Source organism: Muscardinus avellanarius (assembly GCF_963383645.1).
Source record: "Muscardinus avellanarius genome assembly, chromosome: 3".
Taxonomy (NCBI): domain Eukaryota; kingdom Metazoa; phylum Chordata; class Mammalia; order Rodentia; family Gliridae; genus Muscardinus; species Muscardinus avellanarius.
In genome coordinates, this window is record NC_137788.1 from 55,130,314 (window position 1) to 55,147,868 (window position 17,555).

The 17,555-nt window shown below is 43.7% G+C and overlaps 1 protein-coding gene across 3 annotated transcripts in view; it reads left to right on the forward strand.

Annotated features, from left to right (window-relative positions):
- Positions 1–17,555, forward strand: part of PGM1 (phosphoglucomutase 1) — a gene marked incomplete at both ends in the record, with an annotated part of 73,936 nt that overhangs the window by 18,553 nt on the left and 37,828 nt on the right. Inside the window, one exon of one of the 3 annotated variants that reach the window (XM_080691965.1) lies at positions 15,085–15,384. The exons of the other annotated variants lie outside the window; for them this stretch is intronic. Coding sequence (XP_080548091.1) covers positions 15,085–15,384 — 300 coding nt within the window. Of the gene's footprint in view, positions 1–15,084; positions 15,385–17,555 lie in introns of those variants that run through there. 3 annotated transcript variants of the gene reach the window in all.

A 17,555-nucleotide genomic window follows, 5' to 3' on the forward strand; every position in this document is an offset into this window, starting at 1 on the left:
AACAGATCCATGAGAAATACCTTTAGCACAGGTCACCATAGCCAGTTCCCCCATAGGTAGGTCCCATATGAAGAGTAATAGCATCTGCCTTGAAAGATTCTTGTGAGGATGAACCAACATTTGTGAAGCACTTATCATAGTGCCTGACGTTATTGAGTAAATAAAAGATTTTGACGAGCCTAATAGTTATATTTATTCTAAATACTGAGGCCATTGGAGAGCAGGGGAGGGGGACAAGAAGATGGACTCAGGGAGGCTCTTGTGTGTGCCCCCACCTCCACTGCATGGATGTCCAATCAATCCTGTCTCCATCCATACCCTTTCTCTTGGGTTTGATCTATCAGGCAGAGGTTGACAGTTCCTATAAAGCTCAACCACAGGCTTGTTGACTTGAGACCTTCACCGAATTTGAGTCATGAGCTAGCAGTGGGCAGGTGGGAATGGCTGCTTCAGGATGGAGATCTGGAATGGTTACCTGGCCCACGCCAACGTCATGCCAGAGATAGGAAGCTGTGAGAAATGTGTGCAGCCTTGCTGTCAACCTCTTGGGATTCATGATTTGATCATTCAACAAGCAAGAACACTCTGTGCTGGGCACTGTGCAAGGTAGTTGAGAGTATAAAGATGAGTAAGACAAAGTCTTTGGTCTCAAGATGCTCACACTAGTAGAAGAGACAGGTTCATTCATGGGTACTTGGAAAAATATGATGTGAATATTAGTTTCCTGTGACTTCTGGGTCAAATGATCACTTTCTGGGTGGCTTTGGGTTAGCTTCTCACCACTGTGACTAAAACCAATAACTTAGAGGAGGAAACATTTATTTTTGGCTCATAGTGTCAGGGGTCTGTTCATGGTTGACTGACTCCATTGCTCTGGGTCCAGATAAGGCAGAACATGGTGGTGGAAGGCTGTGGCAGAGGAAGGCCATTCAGCCCACAGCCATATTCAAGAGTTTATGAGAACTGAATCAATAACATAAGTGTAAAGGTTTGGGGAACGCTGAGGTGTGACCAAATATCTACTGTTACAGTTGTTTTTGAAATTCCACTATTGATTCAGCAAAGTCCAACCTCTACATGCAAGTTTATCTAGCATATCTCAAAGTCCATGTGCTGAGGTCTCAGATAGGCTAAAGAGTAACCAAAAAAGTAAATATCATGCCATTTTGAGGATTTGGGGTAGGATATCAAAATTATGTGTTTTATGTTAGAATTTTATTGCAATATAACTTTTGGGATCAGACAGTCCTCAGTTTGATTCCTGACTATGCTATTTATTAGATCTTTAATCTTTGGCCAATTGCTTAAATTTCCTTTACTTGTTTGTCAAGTTAAAATAATATGTCACAGAGATTTGTTTAGGAAATAATAAGATGATGCATACCAAGTTACTTTGCATAATTCAGATTTCTTTTTTTTTTTTTTAATTCAGTACTGAGGATGGAACCCAGGGGCATTCTACCTCTGAGCAACACCCTCAGCCCTATTTTTTTTTAATTCTTTATTTTGAAGCAGGGTCTCAGTAAGGTGCAAAGGGCCTCACTAACTAGCTGAGGCTGGCTGTGAACCGAGATCCTCCTATCTCAGCCTCCCAAATGCCGGATTACAAGTGTGCACCACCACACCTGGAAGATTTTTTAAAAAATAAACATATCTGACCTTATATATCCCAGTTAGTATTGGGATAAGATAGTCACATGTACATAGTCAAAATAAGCAGTTTGCTACATTGGATCAACAGGGGTTTTGATGGGTAATACAAACACTTGGAACTTGTTGCTAAGCATCCCTTAGCCGGCTACTGCCCTCTCATTTTTGCTTCTCTTCTTCCCAGATTTTCCAGTGACCTATCAAAATGCCTCACACCAGTTTACCTATAAATTTCAGAAAAGAAGTATTTTTTTTTTCTCACAGAGAAAAAAATGTGCATGGCCTGAAGGGAAGAGGAACGTGTTCTACATAACTTCAGGTTTTCAGTAGTACATCATCTGCCTGATACTCAGCTATCTTGTCTTAAAAGACCACAGTGGGCATTCCAGCAGTGAGCAGAGCTGACCCTGAATGGCTTCAGTTCTGATCCCAGGCTTTGGTATTTGTGTACCAGGTTTACTCTGAAGGGTTTTAGGATAGTTATTCTGGCAAATGGTTGGTTGGGTCTGCCTGTTCTAGGAACTGTTCCTGTACTTGAGTGAGTACTTTCTATCCCTCAAACATGATCCAAAGCATTTCTTCATTGCTCAGTACTGCACCATGCATTTGGGGCATGCAGAAGCCTCCAAACATCTCTGTGAGTGGACTTTGCATGTAGTCTGAGAAGTGTCTCTGGGAGTGCGTGACAGCCCTGGGGAGGGTGCTATGCAGGCGTGGTCAGAGAGGCTCTCAAGTCCTGAAGGCTGGTGAAAAGAAAGCCAGGACGGAGATACGGAGGGGTGGGGAAAGACATCCTTTGTAGAGAGAACAGAACAGGCAAAGCAAGGAGGTCATCATGGAAAGTAAGACCTGAAAACAGCACTCTTCTCTGACTCTGCGGGAAGAGAAGGAGGGAGAAGGCAGCAGGTGCCTGGGTCACCACCTCACAGGTCCTTGAGCCCTGAGGCTTTCTTTTTCCCATCTTATAACCCATCTTAATTTTTATTAACATATAATAGTTGTACACATTTGTAGACCTCAGTGTGGTGATTTGATACATGTGTACAGTATGCAGTGATCTAACCCAATATAATTACCATTTCCATCTTCATAACATTTCTTTGAGTTGGAAACTTTCCAACTCCTCTCTTTTAGTTCTTTATGAAATAGATGATAAATTGTAGTAAATGTAATCATCTGTGCTATAAAACATGAGAGCATATTCCTTCTATGGAACTATGTTGGGATTGTTGTTCCCCCTCCCTTCCCTTCTGATCTCTTCTGATTCCCTACCTGATCTCTAGGTACTCTCACCTTCTGTGAAATCAAGTTTGGTAATTTCTACAGGCGAGTGAGGACATGTGGTATTTGTCCTATGCCTGGCTTATTCTCCTAATACAGTGTCCTCTAGTTCCATCCAGGTTGCCACACATGACAGGATTTTATTCTTTTTATGACTGACTAGTATTCCATTGTGTACATATACCAGTTTTTTTCTCTGTTCATCCACTGATGGAAACCTCAGTTGATTCCTGATCATGGCTATTGAGAACAGTGAGTACAATAAACATGAGTGTATGGGTATCACCATCTCTTTTTTTTTTTTTTTTTTTACAGTACTGGGATGGAACCCAGGGGCATTTTACCTCCGAGCTACACCCCCAGCCCTATTTTTTATTTCATTATATTTTTTATTTTTATTTTTTTGGTGGTACTGGGGTTTCTGGAAACCCTTCTACCTCTGAGCTATGCTCCCAGACCTATTTTTATACTTTTTTGTTTGGAAACAGGGTCTCTTAAGCCAGCACGGCTGGCTTCGAACCTGCGCGATCCTCCTGTCTCTGCCTCCCAAGCGTGAGGATTACAAGCGTGCGCCACCACACCCAGCCTATTTTTTATTCTTTATCTTGAAATAGGGTCTCACTGAGTTGCAAAGGGCCTCACTAAGTAGCTGAAGCTGTCCATGAACCGCCATCCCCCTGTCTCTGCCTCCCAAATGCTGGAATTAAAAGCATGTGTCACCATGCCCGGCTTTATCTCCTTTGGATATATAACCAGTAGTGGTATTGTTGGATCCTATGGTAGTTTTAATTTTTGATCCATATAGTTTTTCTTAACAGCCCTGCTAATTTGTGTCCCATCAACAGGACATGCCTTTTCTCCATAATGTTACCAGCATTTGCACTCCTCAGGCTTCCTTTGATACACAGGCCAATGCCAGACCCAGTCTAAAATTATCTCATGACCTCAAGGGGAAGGAGGGTCTTGGAGCCATAGATAGCAAGCCCAAAAAGCTATTTATATGGAGAACTTGGCCACAGTATTACATTAAAATGCTAATCATTTGCTGCAACCTATGTTTAACCAGCAGGTAACATGATATGTAACATGTCTGCACGTGACCTGATGTCTTCATTAGAGCAAACCTTTTAACTTGGGCTGATCGGTCTGAATCTATATTTTAGAATGAATGATGCATAGCTCACTTAGTTAACCATTTACAGATGCAAAGACAAAAAAAGACATACAGTGTGTCTGTTACTTTCTATAGCTCTCACTCTGAGATCGTTGATGGGCTGGGATGCTGGGTGTGCTGTGATCCTCTTGTTCTCCCATTTACTTTGGTCTGCATCCCCCCTTCACTCCCACACCAATTCTGCCCCACACAGGAGTACTATGAGATCCCCACTCAGCCTCTGCCTGCCCAGGAGCGGTGCAAGCTCTCAGCCTCACCACTCAGACTAGTCACATGCCTGCCTCACTCCCGTGGCTCCTAGCAATGCTCCTGATTATTACTGCCCACGTCTATATTACATACTGTAGACACGACTAAGGATACTGGTTCTCAGGCGGAGCGCTCTCCGCAGGTGCCCTGCGCTTCAGGAAGTCATCTGGAATGGGGGGTAATTTTCTAGTCGAGCTTGGTCTTAGGAAGAGAGATCTTTCACTTGGCTTCTGCTTGAAAAAAACTCCTGCATTCACCAGAGACCCTAGTCACAGAGAACAGCAGATGCTCTTGTTTCAGTAGTTTAGTTACTCAAACATTTATTGAGTATCTGCTGTGTGCTAAACCCTAGTCTAGGCACTGAGATTACAAATGGGTAAGATATAGTTCCTCGGCCACACTGAGCAAGGGAGGAAGCTTGCTTGTATATAGTGAGCTACAGCGCATGCTGTTTTACTTAGTGGTCAGAACCAAACATTCTGGGCAAAGAAAAGATGTGCTCGATGGGAGTGGGGGAATGGTCTACCCGAGTGCCTCGCTCAGCCCAGGCCTTTGCTGCTGGGGCCAGCTGTCCCTGGAGTTGCACTGTTTTTTAAATTTACTATTTACCTATTGTATTAGTTTCTTAGGGTTGCTATGCCAAAGTACCACACGCTGTGGTTTAAGACAACAGATACTTACTCTCTTATAATTCTGAGGGTTTAGAATTCTGTAACTGGGGTGACGGCAGGGCCATGCTTCTCCTGAAGGCTCTAGAGAACACTCATTGCCCCCTGCCAGCCCCAGGGGAGCTGCCAGTCAGTGGCATGGCATATCTTCCACCTCTGCCTCTGCGTCTCTCTATGTGCCTGGCCCTATGGAGTCACCTGGGATCTATCCCCTGTTCATTTTCTCCAAGTTCAAACAAGCTTGAGCATCCAAAGAAGCTAGACAGCTCTATGATGACTTTTGGCATTAGAGCTAGTGTGGATGCCCGCCTTCCCTCAGAGTTGTGAGACTGTGAGCCAGTCACATAACGTCTCCAAGCCTCAGTCTCCTCATCTGTAATAGGGGAATAGTGAGATACCACAATACTGGATTATTGCGTCTGTAAGAAAACCCACATGTAATGGTATTCTCTGTGCTAAGTGCTTCCCATATTCTCATGTCATCTTTTCAGCAACTCTTGAGAGTTTTACAGGTGAGGAAATAAGTGGTCAAGCAACTTTCTCAAGATCACCAAGGTACTGAGAAGGGCCACAGATTGGGAGTCAAACCTGGGTTTCGCCTGGCGTGGTGGCGCACGCTTATAATCCCTGCACTTGGGAGGCAGAGACAGGAGGATCGCGCAGGTTCGAAGTCAGCCGCGCTTAATAGACCCTGTTTCCAAATAAAAATATATATATAAAATAGGTCTGGGAGTGTAGCCCGGAGGTCGAAGGGCTTCCAGGAACCCCAGTACCACAAAAATAAATACATAAATAAATAAATAAATAAATAAATCCCTGGGTTTCTATTGTGCTCAATTCCTCAAGGCAGATATTTTAAAAAGAATTATCTAGAGCTATAGTCTATGGGTTTCCCAACTTTTTATGTTGTTTTTGACCATGAATCCTGGCACTCACTTATACCCTAGCCCAAGACGGATTGTCTTGCTGCTGCCCCCTTGAGCTCATCCCTGGAATTCCCACAAATGTCCACCGTTCTTCAGATCACTGTTTTAAAAGCCATTCCTGTGGCTGCATATGACATTAAGAGGCAAAGCACCCAGTACTTGGGAAGCTGAGACAGGAGGATCGCATAGGTTCAAAGTCAGCCTCAGCAACTTAGTGAGGCTCTCAGCAGCTTAGTGAGACCCTGTTTCCAAATAAAATATAAAATGGGTCTGGAAGTATAGCTTAGGAGTAGAAGGCCCCTGGGTTCCATCCCCAGTACCACAAACAACAACAACAGCAGAGCGGCAAAGCAGCATGTTGATTAAGAGTGTGGGCCTTGGGTCCTAAATCCGTCTCTGCCATCCACCAGCTGCCTGACCTTGGGCACAGGGCATAACTTCTGTATCCACAAGTTTCCTCTTTCTTAAGATAGGGGCTGAGACTACTAGCACTGACGTTATAAGATTGTATGAAGATAGAAGGAGTTCATGCATACAGAGCCCTTGAAACAAGGTCCAGCATGAAGTGACCTATTGTGACGATCTCATCCAATAAAACAAACTTTACGTAGCTCTCATGGCTGTCATTATTTTACAAACACTGATGCCAGCGAGGCTGTGCACAGCCAGAAGGTGCCAAAGCCTGGATTGAGACCCAGGCCTGTCTGACCGGAGCCCTCTCCCTGTGTAGGGACCATGCCCCTTCCTCCACCTTCCCCTCCCCCCAGTGCCTGGCCCACTGAGCAATTTAACCAGTATTTACCACAGAGCCCATTGACCTCTCCTGCTCAGCTACTTCCAGATTAGGGGGTGGGTTAGAAGGATGTGATCAGTCCTTATCAATTCCTCTTTCTGTTTCTGGTCATTTGGATTACTGAGTGGCTACTGTGTTCAGACATTGTAATAAGCCCTCTATGTGCAAGCTGCAGTTCTGGGAGGGAGGGGCTGCAATAAACTCGAATGTTTTTATGTTTTCTACCACAAGAGGGAGACATATGACCATAAATGATTTGAAAATGAAGCAATTTTTTTTTTTAAGCTAGACTTTTTCTTTCTTTTTTTGAGTTAACTCATAACAGTTATACATATTTGTGGGGTACAGTGTGAGAGTTCAATACATGTACACAGTGTCCAGAGGTCAAATGGTTCTTAGCATTCCCTCTCTTTAAACATTTATCATGTGACGTTTCTTGGACTCCGGCCTCTTTTTAGCAAGTGATTTTAACACTAACTCCTAGTAATAGCCAGAATGTGGGAAATTCTTCCATTAACTCCAAATGAATTTTCGTAAGCCATTTCAATGAAAATTTCCTCAATAATACTCTAAAGAGGAAATAAAAAATTTATATGAAAATTTTATATGAACCATATAAATTATTACTTTTATTGGCCAAGATTGTTGAATATTGGTCATTTCTGATAAAATAGGTATTTTCCCATGGACATTACTTAGGAAGGGGGTTTAAGGCCTGTGCAGCTCTAAGTTGGGAAGACAGTTTTTAGACTAACCACACAGATGACAAGGGCATTTGTGCAGGTAGAGAATGCCGTCCGCTGCTTCTCTCTCCTCTGTGCTCTTGGTGATCCTTGGAAGCTTCTAGATGAGCAGTCTTCATTCTGTTTTTGGTGATTTTTGACTCACCTGTCTCTTTCTCTACACCTAAAGTTTCTCAGAGGAGAAGGGGAGAGAGTTTCCTCTCCTTGCCTGTCAGGAAAGGCAGGTGGAGGCTGGCTCAGGGCTGGCAAGCAAGCCCTGGGCCCCACAGAGCACCAGAGCGCCATCAGCACCGTGAGGAGATGGAGGGGTTGCTGAAGCCCAGTCACATGCAGTGAGTGGCCAGGAGGACCGCACCCTGGGGCCAGGTCTCCTGGAAGCCAGGGCGCGTGTGCAGGTATGCAGGTGTGCAGGTGGCCTCCCAGGAGCCGGCACAGAGGAAGCCATCCAGCTGCTCTCTGTCTCTCATCTCTGTTTATCTCAGCACATATGCTTCATTTTTATCTCTTTCTCTCTGCTGACGTACTCGTCAGTGTAAGTTGGTATTTTTTAGGGGGAGTTATACACAAACTCATTTATTAAAATTCCTATGAATGTTTCAAATTTATTAATAAAATGCTTGCTTTTGTTTAAAATTATTTGTCTAATAAGCAACACTTAAGGTATTCAAGTTGTTCTTATATATTCTAATAGTGCTAACAGCAGATACCTGTGTAGGCCATACTATACCAGCCCTGCTTTTAGAACTTTCTGTGTACAGTTGGCCTTCAATATGTGCAGAATCTGCTTTGGCATATTCAACCAACCTTGGATTGAAAATATTTGAAAAATAAGTCATCTGTACTGAATGTGTATTCATTCTTTTTTTTGTCATTATTCCCTAAACATACAGTATAACAGCTATTTACATAGTGTTTACATTGTGTTAGGTCTTAGAAGTAACCTAGAGATGATTTAAAGTATGGGACGACGAGGATAGGTTATATGTAAATGCTGTGTCATTTTATTTATTTATTTATTTATTTATTTATTTATTTATTTGGTGGTACTGGGGTTCCTGGAAGCCCTTCCACCTCCGGGCTACACTCCCAGACCTATTTTTATATATAGTTTTTATTTGGAAACAGGGTCTCTTAAGCCAGCATGGCTGGCTTCGAACCTGCGCGATCCTCCTGTCTCTGCCTCCCAAGCGTGCGCCACCATGCCCGGCTATTTATTTACTTTTTATTTAATTTTTGTGTGTGTGTGTGTTTGTGTGTGTGGGGGGGTCTCGGGATGGAACCCAGGGGCATTCGACCTCCGAGGTACACCTCCTGCCCTATTTTTTATTCTTGATTTTGAAACCAGGTCTCACTGAGTTGCGGAGGGCCTCACTAAGTAGCTGAGGCTGTCCGCGTACTGCAATCCTCCGGTCTCAGCCTCCCGAATGCTGGGATTACAGGCGTGCGTGCGCTACCATGCCTGGCTGCTGTGTCATTTTACATAGGAAACTTGGGCATCTGCAGATTTTGGTACCCCTCCGCCCAGCAGATCTCAAGGGACAACATATCACCTCATTCAGTCGTGACAACAGCAAGTGAGATGGGGAAACTTTTATTATCACCATCTTTACAGGTCTTTACAGATAAGGAAACTTGGAAGCACTGGGAGGTTAAATGGGCTATAGCCCGTGACTGCTGGAGCTGATCCAGTCAGATCCTTAAAATCTGTTACCTTAAATACTGTAGTTAGACTATCTGCATTTAATGGGTGAAACGTACAGCATATTCCAAATTGTCTTGAATGTTCCACTATTGTTTATAATTTTGATAAAATCCTCTTGTCCCATTAAGTTCAAAATTGTGAATCTAAGTGAGTTACTAAACTGTAACCACAAAGATAATTGGTAGAAAAGATAATATCCCAGCTATCTTAAATGTACCTAAAATACCAAATAGACCTAAATTACACTTACTCCAAGACTATTAGTAGAGTTAAGCACCCCTCATCTAAAATTCTGAAGGCTGGAATGCTCCCAGCCTGGAAACATTTTGGGCACCAACATACACTTCATAGAAATTTTCATACCTGAGCTCATGTGAAAGATCACAGTCAAAACACAGATGCACTAAAGTACTATACAAAATGTCCTTCAGGCCCTGTATAGAAGGTGCATCTGAGACATAAATGAATTTCATGTTTAGACTTGGGTCCCACCCTTCCTTATGTATATGCAGATATTCCAAAGTTAAAAAAATCCAAAATTTAAAATACTTCTGGCTTCAAGTATTTTGGATGAGGGATACCCAACCTGAGCTACAAATTTGATTTTTTTTTTATTATCTGTGTACCATGAGATATACTTCATCATCTCTACATTTAACTCTAAATCTTTGTTTAAAAATGGCCACTTAAAAATTATTCTCTCACCCCAAGCAATTAGGAGCTCCTTTCCCAGTTAAATGGGGGTGATGTTGCCGGGCATGGTGGCGCACGCTTGTAATCCCGCGCTTGGGAGGCAGAAACAGGAGGATCGTGCAGGTTCGAAGCCAGCTGCACACGCTGGCTTAGGAGACCCTGTTTCCAAATAAAAAATGTAAAAATAGGTCTCGGAGTGTAGCCTGGAGGTAGAAGGGCTTCCAGGAACCCCGGTACCACCAAAAAAATGGGGGTGATGTTGTCAGCTGGAGGAAATGCGTGTTGGCTCAGAGATCTGGATGTGGAGTCCCTCTGGTCCAGAATGCCAGTGCAGTCTCAAGTGACTTATGTTCACAGCACATCTTCCCCAATTCTCACGTCTGATGATTCTGAACCCCTGCCCCACTTGAGGAGATTCATCTAACCTATTTTCTGCTTGATTCTATTCTGAATTCTTTCCTGATTCTCCCCATCCATCAGGGTCACACTTTTAGAGACATATAAATGATCCAGAGTAGGGCCTGCATTGCTCTCGTGTATCCTCTTGAATTGTCTGGCTGCCAGGGACAGATCTGTGGATATTCCCATGATATTCTTGCCCCTCAGCTCCCTAGTTTATCTGACGTCCTGGGTCAAGAGCTAAGTGAATCTGATTAGTATACTTTGAATCATCCCAATTCTAGATCCCAAGGACAGAAAATATATGAATAATCCAGTCAGATTTGTCCAGGGGTAGACATCTGGCAACCAGGGCCTGCAACCAGGTTCTCATTGTAGAAACATGTCTCCAGGAGCCTGAGTTTATTGGATGGGGTAGGGGACAGTTCTCAGAGAATGAATAGAAGTTACTACATGTACAAGGAGTTAAAAAGAGAGGGTGTTCAGAGAGTCTTTTCAGTTGGTGGCAAAAAATAACAGCATTCAAACTCCCAAGGACTCCAAGTTGAAGTTGTGTGGAGGAGGCAGCTGAGGAACAGTGCTGGGCGGCATCCTATTGACCAGGATCCTTAAAGTCCCAGCCGGGGAAGCATGCTTTTTACAAGCCTGGCTAATCTTTCACCAGTCTCCCCTTCTGCAAGCTATTCAACACACTACCGCAGTCAGTCTAGTTTCCAAAACATATTGGTTTATGTCCTTCTTGCCTAGCATTTTTCGTAGTTCCCCAGTGCCTACAAAATAAACCGTAGCCTGGTTCGTGTGACTTCACAGTTTGACCCTAACTGCTTCTCTAGTCTCACCCTGTCCCTGCAACCCCTCGAGCACATCTGTGCAGTGCACTTTCAGGACGGTACGGAGGCCAACCGCCATGAAGGCTTCTTTCCAATGTGAACTTCTTGAGAACAAAGGCCCATTATTCTTCATTTCTGTCCCTGCTCACACTCGGAATGTGAAAGCAGCACAGTTCCTATCTTGATAATCATTTTCTAGTTCACAAAGGCTTGCCTCGGCATTTGGTGAGGTCATTTTCATGGAACCTCATAGGCGGGCTTTAGGATCCCACTTTGGAGGTGAAGAAGCCGAGGCCAGGAAGGGGAGGGGCTGACACTCCCCGGCAGTCCATTGCATTCCAGACACGGTGCTGCGTGTTTTCATGCTGTGTGACCTGTTCCAGGTGGGAGCCTGCCCCACTTTGTGGGCCCAGTTGTTAAATGACTTTCTCCAGATTACAGCTTTCATACCTTAGCGAGGCAAAGATTTGAGCCTGTTTGTGTCTGTGTCCTTACCCTGTGCTCTTTCCACAGGCTGCAATGCCTGGGGGCTGGCATCTCTGCATACCTCCTTACTCTTGCTTGCAGAAATGAGTGTCTGTTTTTCAACACTAGGGACAAACACAACACCCTGAGTATGCAGGGGCTAGTTAGTGCCCAAGGCCATCACAAGAGAGCCTTGGGCTAGGGGTTGTTGAGCTCGATGCTTTTAGCTAAATTAGCAGCTTGCTTTCTAGTGCTTGTGCCCAGAGACAAGGACAGTAGTTCTGTCCCTTGTGCCCACTCTGTTGGCATTGCCTAAAAAAGAATTCCTGGTATGAACAGGTAAACCCATGCAGGTCCCGGCTCCAGTCCTTGCACGGGGCCTAGAGCATAGTCTTTAACCACGCAGTAAACATTTGCCAATGGAAAGAAAGGGAGAAGAAGAAATAAAGGATTGGCAAGTCTACAGCTCCTGATGCATCCTGCCAGGAAGGTACCTTTGCTAAAGAGAACCGGAGCTGCCGTCTTTGCAGGCTGGAAATGAAAGGGTTCATAACTTTGCCATTGTGAAATTGATGGGGCCCAGGACCAGTATGAAAGTTCCCTGTCTGGAGGGAGTCATCCTTACATCCCCCGCATGGTTTGAATGTAATTTGTGTCATTGTGAAGGAGTACTGGCAATGCTGGCGAATTCATTAGGCCAAATTGGGTTCGCTATGCTCGACAGTAACGTTTCTGAAGATGAAGTTCAACCTTTGCTGGAGAGCTGAAACAGATGAGTTTCTTAATAGCTGTCCCACTTAGTCCCAGCGTCGTCGGAAGCTTAATGTTTTTAATGCCGCTTCTTTTTTTTTTACCATACTTCACAGTCTGTCTACCATTGCTGCTTCTGGTAATATTTTTATATGGGGTTGAGTTCTATAGTGTCCATAAAATTGTGACTCGGCCCATTCTCAGAAGAGAGAAGCTTTTCTAGGGTAAGGGCTGTTTCCTTCTGCTTTCATTGTGTATTGCCAGGCACCAGGGCCAGTGTATAAATTTGCTCACAACATTGCCCTTATGCCTCCAGCTTCTGCGAGAAATTCTCTGAGAGTGGCAGTCCACCAGCAGGGAACATTTTGGAATGAGACGTGCTGGGTGGGCAGAGAAGCTTGGTGGGAGATGTCAGAACACCTTGTGTCTGGGTACCCCGAATCTACCCTGGGGTCTCAGGATCTCATTAAGGAAACTTCCAATTACGTGGTTAGTTGCTCTGTGATTCTAATGAAGAGATTATTGAAATAATATTTCATAAATCTGGATCTTGTATTGTGTAGGTCAAGACACATCTGTCAGCCTAATTTTCAAGCCTATGTAAAACCAGAGAAAACTTGGCACAGAACTTTAAAAATATTACAAAAATACATTTGTAGTGAGTTGAAAAAACAGAAGGTATGCAAGCCATCACATTTTAAGCTGAATTTTGAAAGAATTTTACTTGTCAAAACCAAATAAAAGATCCAACTAAACTATAAGATGTAGATTTTGTTGTTGTTATTGCTGTTTTGTTTTGTTTTCAAACTTATAGGTGTGACTAGTGAATTGCTTTCAGATTTCAAAGTTTCCCCTGCACGTACTCAGGTCCTTTTGTCATTTGCAGGGGACCGGGCCCCCTTGCCGGCAGCCTGCTTTCTGCCCTGGACTTGTTAGCTCTGTTGGTCCTGTGCAGAGCAAGCCTCAGAACACAGGGCTGTTCTTGCCTCAGGAAGGACAGCTGGCCTCCAGGCCTGTTTACTGGCAGAACTTGCTTGACGCGTTAGTAGAACGATACATTTTTTTGGAGGGAGTCTGGGGATGGAACCCACGGGCATTCAACTTCCAAGCTACACCCCCAGATCTATTTATTTTTTATTCTTTATTTTGTTTGAAACAGGGTCTCACTAAGTTGCAGAGGGCCTCACTAAGTAGCCGAGGCTGTCCGCGAACCGGGATCCTCTGGTCTCAGCCTTCCAAATGCTGGGATTACAAGCGTGCGCCACTACACCCAGCTCACATTTTTCCCCCCCAGGGGTGATTAACTTTTCCCTTGAAAACCCTGACTCAGCATATGCCAGGCTCCCCGACAAGCGGTGCACTAGTCCATGCTTGGTTTTTAAGCATCCCTAATAAGCTTGCCAAGACTGTGACAGCAGAGCTTCTTAATGGGAAACTCCTGCTGACCCCGATAAAGAACACAGGTCTATATTTAAACAGATTATTAAGACAATCTCAGGGTTCACATGCGATTGAATATTAAATGTATTCAGGTAAAATGTTCTTAAACATTTTAAGTTCTTCTCATGCAAAAGATGACCTGCTTCACTAAAAAATGTTTTCTTGGAAGTCACTTTAATTTAAAATTGAGGGCTTTTTTCTTTTTTTTCTTTTGTGGTCCTAAGGATTGATTCCAGGGTCCTTCTACCTCTGGGCTACACCCCTAGCCCTTTTCTATTTTTGAAACAGGGTCTCACTAGGATGCTGAGAGTCTTACTAAGTTGCTGAGACTGGTCTTAAACCTGAGATCCTCCTATCTCAGCCTCCCAAGTACTGCGATTACAGGTGTGTACCACCACTCCTGGCTGAGAAAAATTTTAAAATTAATGTACATTCATATTCTGATTTTGGATAATAACTTGATCCAACCTCATGCACTCAGTAAAACATACATTTTACCCCCACTTGTTCTGCTTATATTTTTCAAAGACTGGGTGTATCCTCATTTCCACTTTTCCATAAATTTGCGGGAATGACCAAGCTGTTTGCCCTTTAGGGCTTACTTGTAGGTATCTGTTCTTTTAGAATTAAATGCTATTTCGTTAAGTTTTTGGTGGCCAGTGACTAAATCCACTGTGCTAGATGACCCCCCGCCCCCGCTTTTTACCTGGAATTGCATATGTGGGAAGTAAGAAATCCTTTGGGTATCAAGATGACAGTGATATAAAGAAACCAGAGGTAACTGAGATCCCTCATTTCCATTTTAAGATTGACCTTTAGCTTGCTGGATGGCTGGGAGCAACTTTAGCTGCAGATGGCCTGGGTGTTGAGTGCCCAGAGGCTCTGGTTTAAGGGTGACCGGAGCAGTGAGAGCCGCACCAGGTGTCTTGGTCACCAACCTGCTTCCCGGGGCTGCAGTCTGGTGTTTGTGGCCAAAGACTGATGCATGCGGCATCCCGGAGCTGGCTCTGCCCTAACCGGAAATGAGGCAGAACTAACTGAAGGGTGTCAGGCTTGCTTGTGTGGGCAGAAGTACCCTCACCAAAACAACTCTGAAGATCTCCCGTGGGCGTGGAGGGTGTGGCCTATAACGTTTTCATCGGGGACAACAACCACAGGAATTAACCACGCTTTCTCATTGAGCGCAATCGTCCAGGCAGAAGCTCTATCTATGTCCATCACCCAGGCGACCCCGTGGCAGCCTCAGGTTGGGCAGACTACTTGGGGGGCCCTCCCCTACTTTCTGGACACCCTCACTGAGCCAGGCGGATGCAAGTGAGAGATGAGTGACTTTGAGGAATGGATGCTGGGGGCACATAGAAAAATGGAAGAGGGTCCTCTCCCTCTGTTGACATTTGCTACAGCTCCCTACCATGATCAGAAGCCCGGCACAAGTGGATTACGGAAGAAAACCCATTATTTCGAAGCCAAGCCGTGCTATCTGGAGAATTTCATCCAGAGTATATTCTTTTCCATAGACCTTAAAGATCGCCAAGGATCATCACTGGTGGTTGGTGGAGATGGGCGGTATTTTAATAAATCTGCAATAGAATCAATAGTGCAGATGGCGGCTGCCAATGGGGTGGGTATACGATAAGGATTGTTAGCGTCTCTGGCTCTCCTCATAACCTCTTAGTTTTGCAGAAATGTAAAGATGTACCAAGAATTGTGTGTGGTAGACACCTCAGTAGCCTTTGCTTAAGTTTCCCTGTGACTTCAAGGAGTGCATGTTGTGATACTGCTGCAGAATTACACTAGCTACGTTGGCATCTGGAGGTGCAAGTTCAGCTTCATCTGCCTGGTTGTGCTCTGTCTCTGTCTCTTGAAAAGTACCTGTTGCTTTTTAGCCATTTAAAACACACTCCTGGCCTTCAGCTTTTGTCTCTGCATTTCCATTGGCCTCAAGGGGCACCCTGTCCTCTGTAAGAGGGCCGTGATGAATAGTGGAGCGCAGAGGCTTTGGTGTTCTTTCAACGGCTTCCTTGTTGAAGTTCAGTCACTTGTCAAACAGGAACACAAAAGCCAGGGCATGCTGTTGTTTGTGGCTCCTGGTAGTCATGCAGAAATGCCAGGAGGGGATTGGAAAATGTTAGGTGCGAGCCGTCCGAGAGGATCTGTCCCAGAGGGATCTGCTTATAATGACCTCGGACACAAAGAAGACCTGTGTGCGGCGAATTTGTGCAGCAGGGTAGAGATAATAGATCCTGTAAGACTCTAATATGCGTAGGCCCCGCCGAAGCACTGCATCCAGGGAAAACATGTTGGCTGGATTAAGCAAATCAGAAGGGATATTGCAGCAGAAAGCACTGATCTTGATGATCTAACGCTTTGTACAGCCCACTGGTTTACAGGAAGGGGGGTGTCTGGACATTGCTGGTGTTGCTCTGGGATTCCTCTGTGGGATCAAAAAGAAAATATATTTAGTGCTTTAGATAATGCAGTTTGGAGTGGAAAGCCCTTCAGTACCTGTACATCTTAAAGTCCATTGTATTTTTTTTTCCAGAAGAGATTCTGATTTTGAGAACATAAGACTTAGCATCGCAACCAAATGTATTGGGCATTCATTTTCAGTCTAATTTTAGTAATATGCCAAGCATATTACTTAAAATTAAAAGGTTAAAAGGTTTAAGAGGTTTGTTTGCAAAAACCAAATTAAAAAAAACCCACCAAATTAAATTTAAGGTATTTGTGGACCCTTTGGTTTATACTGCAAGGTTCCCTTTGATACTTAGTTTCAGAATCTGGATGCCTTTCATGTAGAAATTGCTGATAAAGCACTCAAATATGAAATTATCATGAAGCATACACATTTTTAAGATAAAATGTGACATGCCATAAATTTCATCTCTGAGGAGAGCTGCACAGGGAACAGTATTAAGATGCTTTTAATCTTTCGAGAGGGACGAAGGGAACATTATTTCTCAGCATCTATCGAGACCGTTGAATGGATCTGGTACACTGTCCCAACCAGTGTGATATATTTGGCTTCATTTCATTTTTGTGTGGAGCTGAAGGATGTGAAAGAGGCTGTAGGAATGCGTAATTCAGGCAGCCCCTGTAGACTTTCTCAGATTTACTATCTGAAGGTTTGCTAAATAATACATTGAAGTGATAATAATTGACTAAATATGGTAAGTGCCTATTTGTTAGAGCTGTGGCAGTTCAAGCAGTATTTTTCGAGTCTTTTCAAGGACATTCTTTATTAAAAATAGTTACATTCAAAGCAGTCATACTGGCCAACTGAATTACTTAAAATATTTAGGAGACGAATAAAGCACTTTAATCTGATAAAGCCCATTAAGTTCTAAATGGTTCTGTTTCTTCTTTTTCAAACACATCCTAAGCTCTGACTCTGTTAACTTCACTTTGCTTGTACAGAGGGCTGCAGGGAGGAAATAGAAAAGGAAGTGAGGAAGGGTCATTCTTGCCACAGGTCTTGGCAAAAGGCAAAGTTCCTCACTCTGTCAATGCCAACTCTTCCCATGAGCTTATTTGTAGAGGACTTTGCAGGCTAGTGAATGAAACAGAGACCATTTCACTTTTTCCTCCTGTAGTACATGTGTGTCTGGTGCATTTATGGGGTATAGAATATAATTAGCCTTCATTGGAAGTTTCATAGAACTTGCTTTTTTTGTTTTTTTTTTTTTGGTTATGGGGATTAAATTCAGAGGCATTCTCTTTCTGAGCTACATCCCAGTTTGTTTATTTGTTTGTTTGTTTTTATTTTGATACAAGGTATCTCTAAGTTGCTGA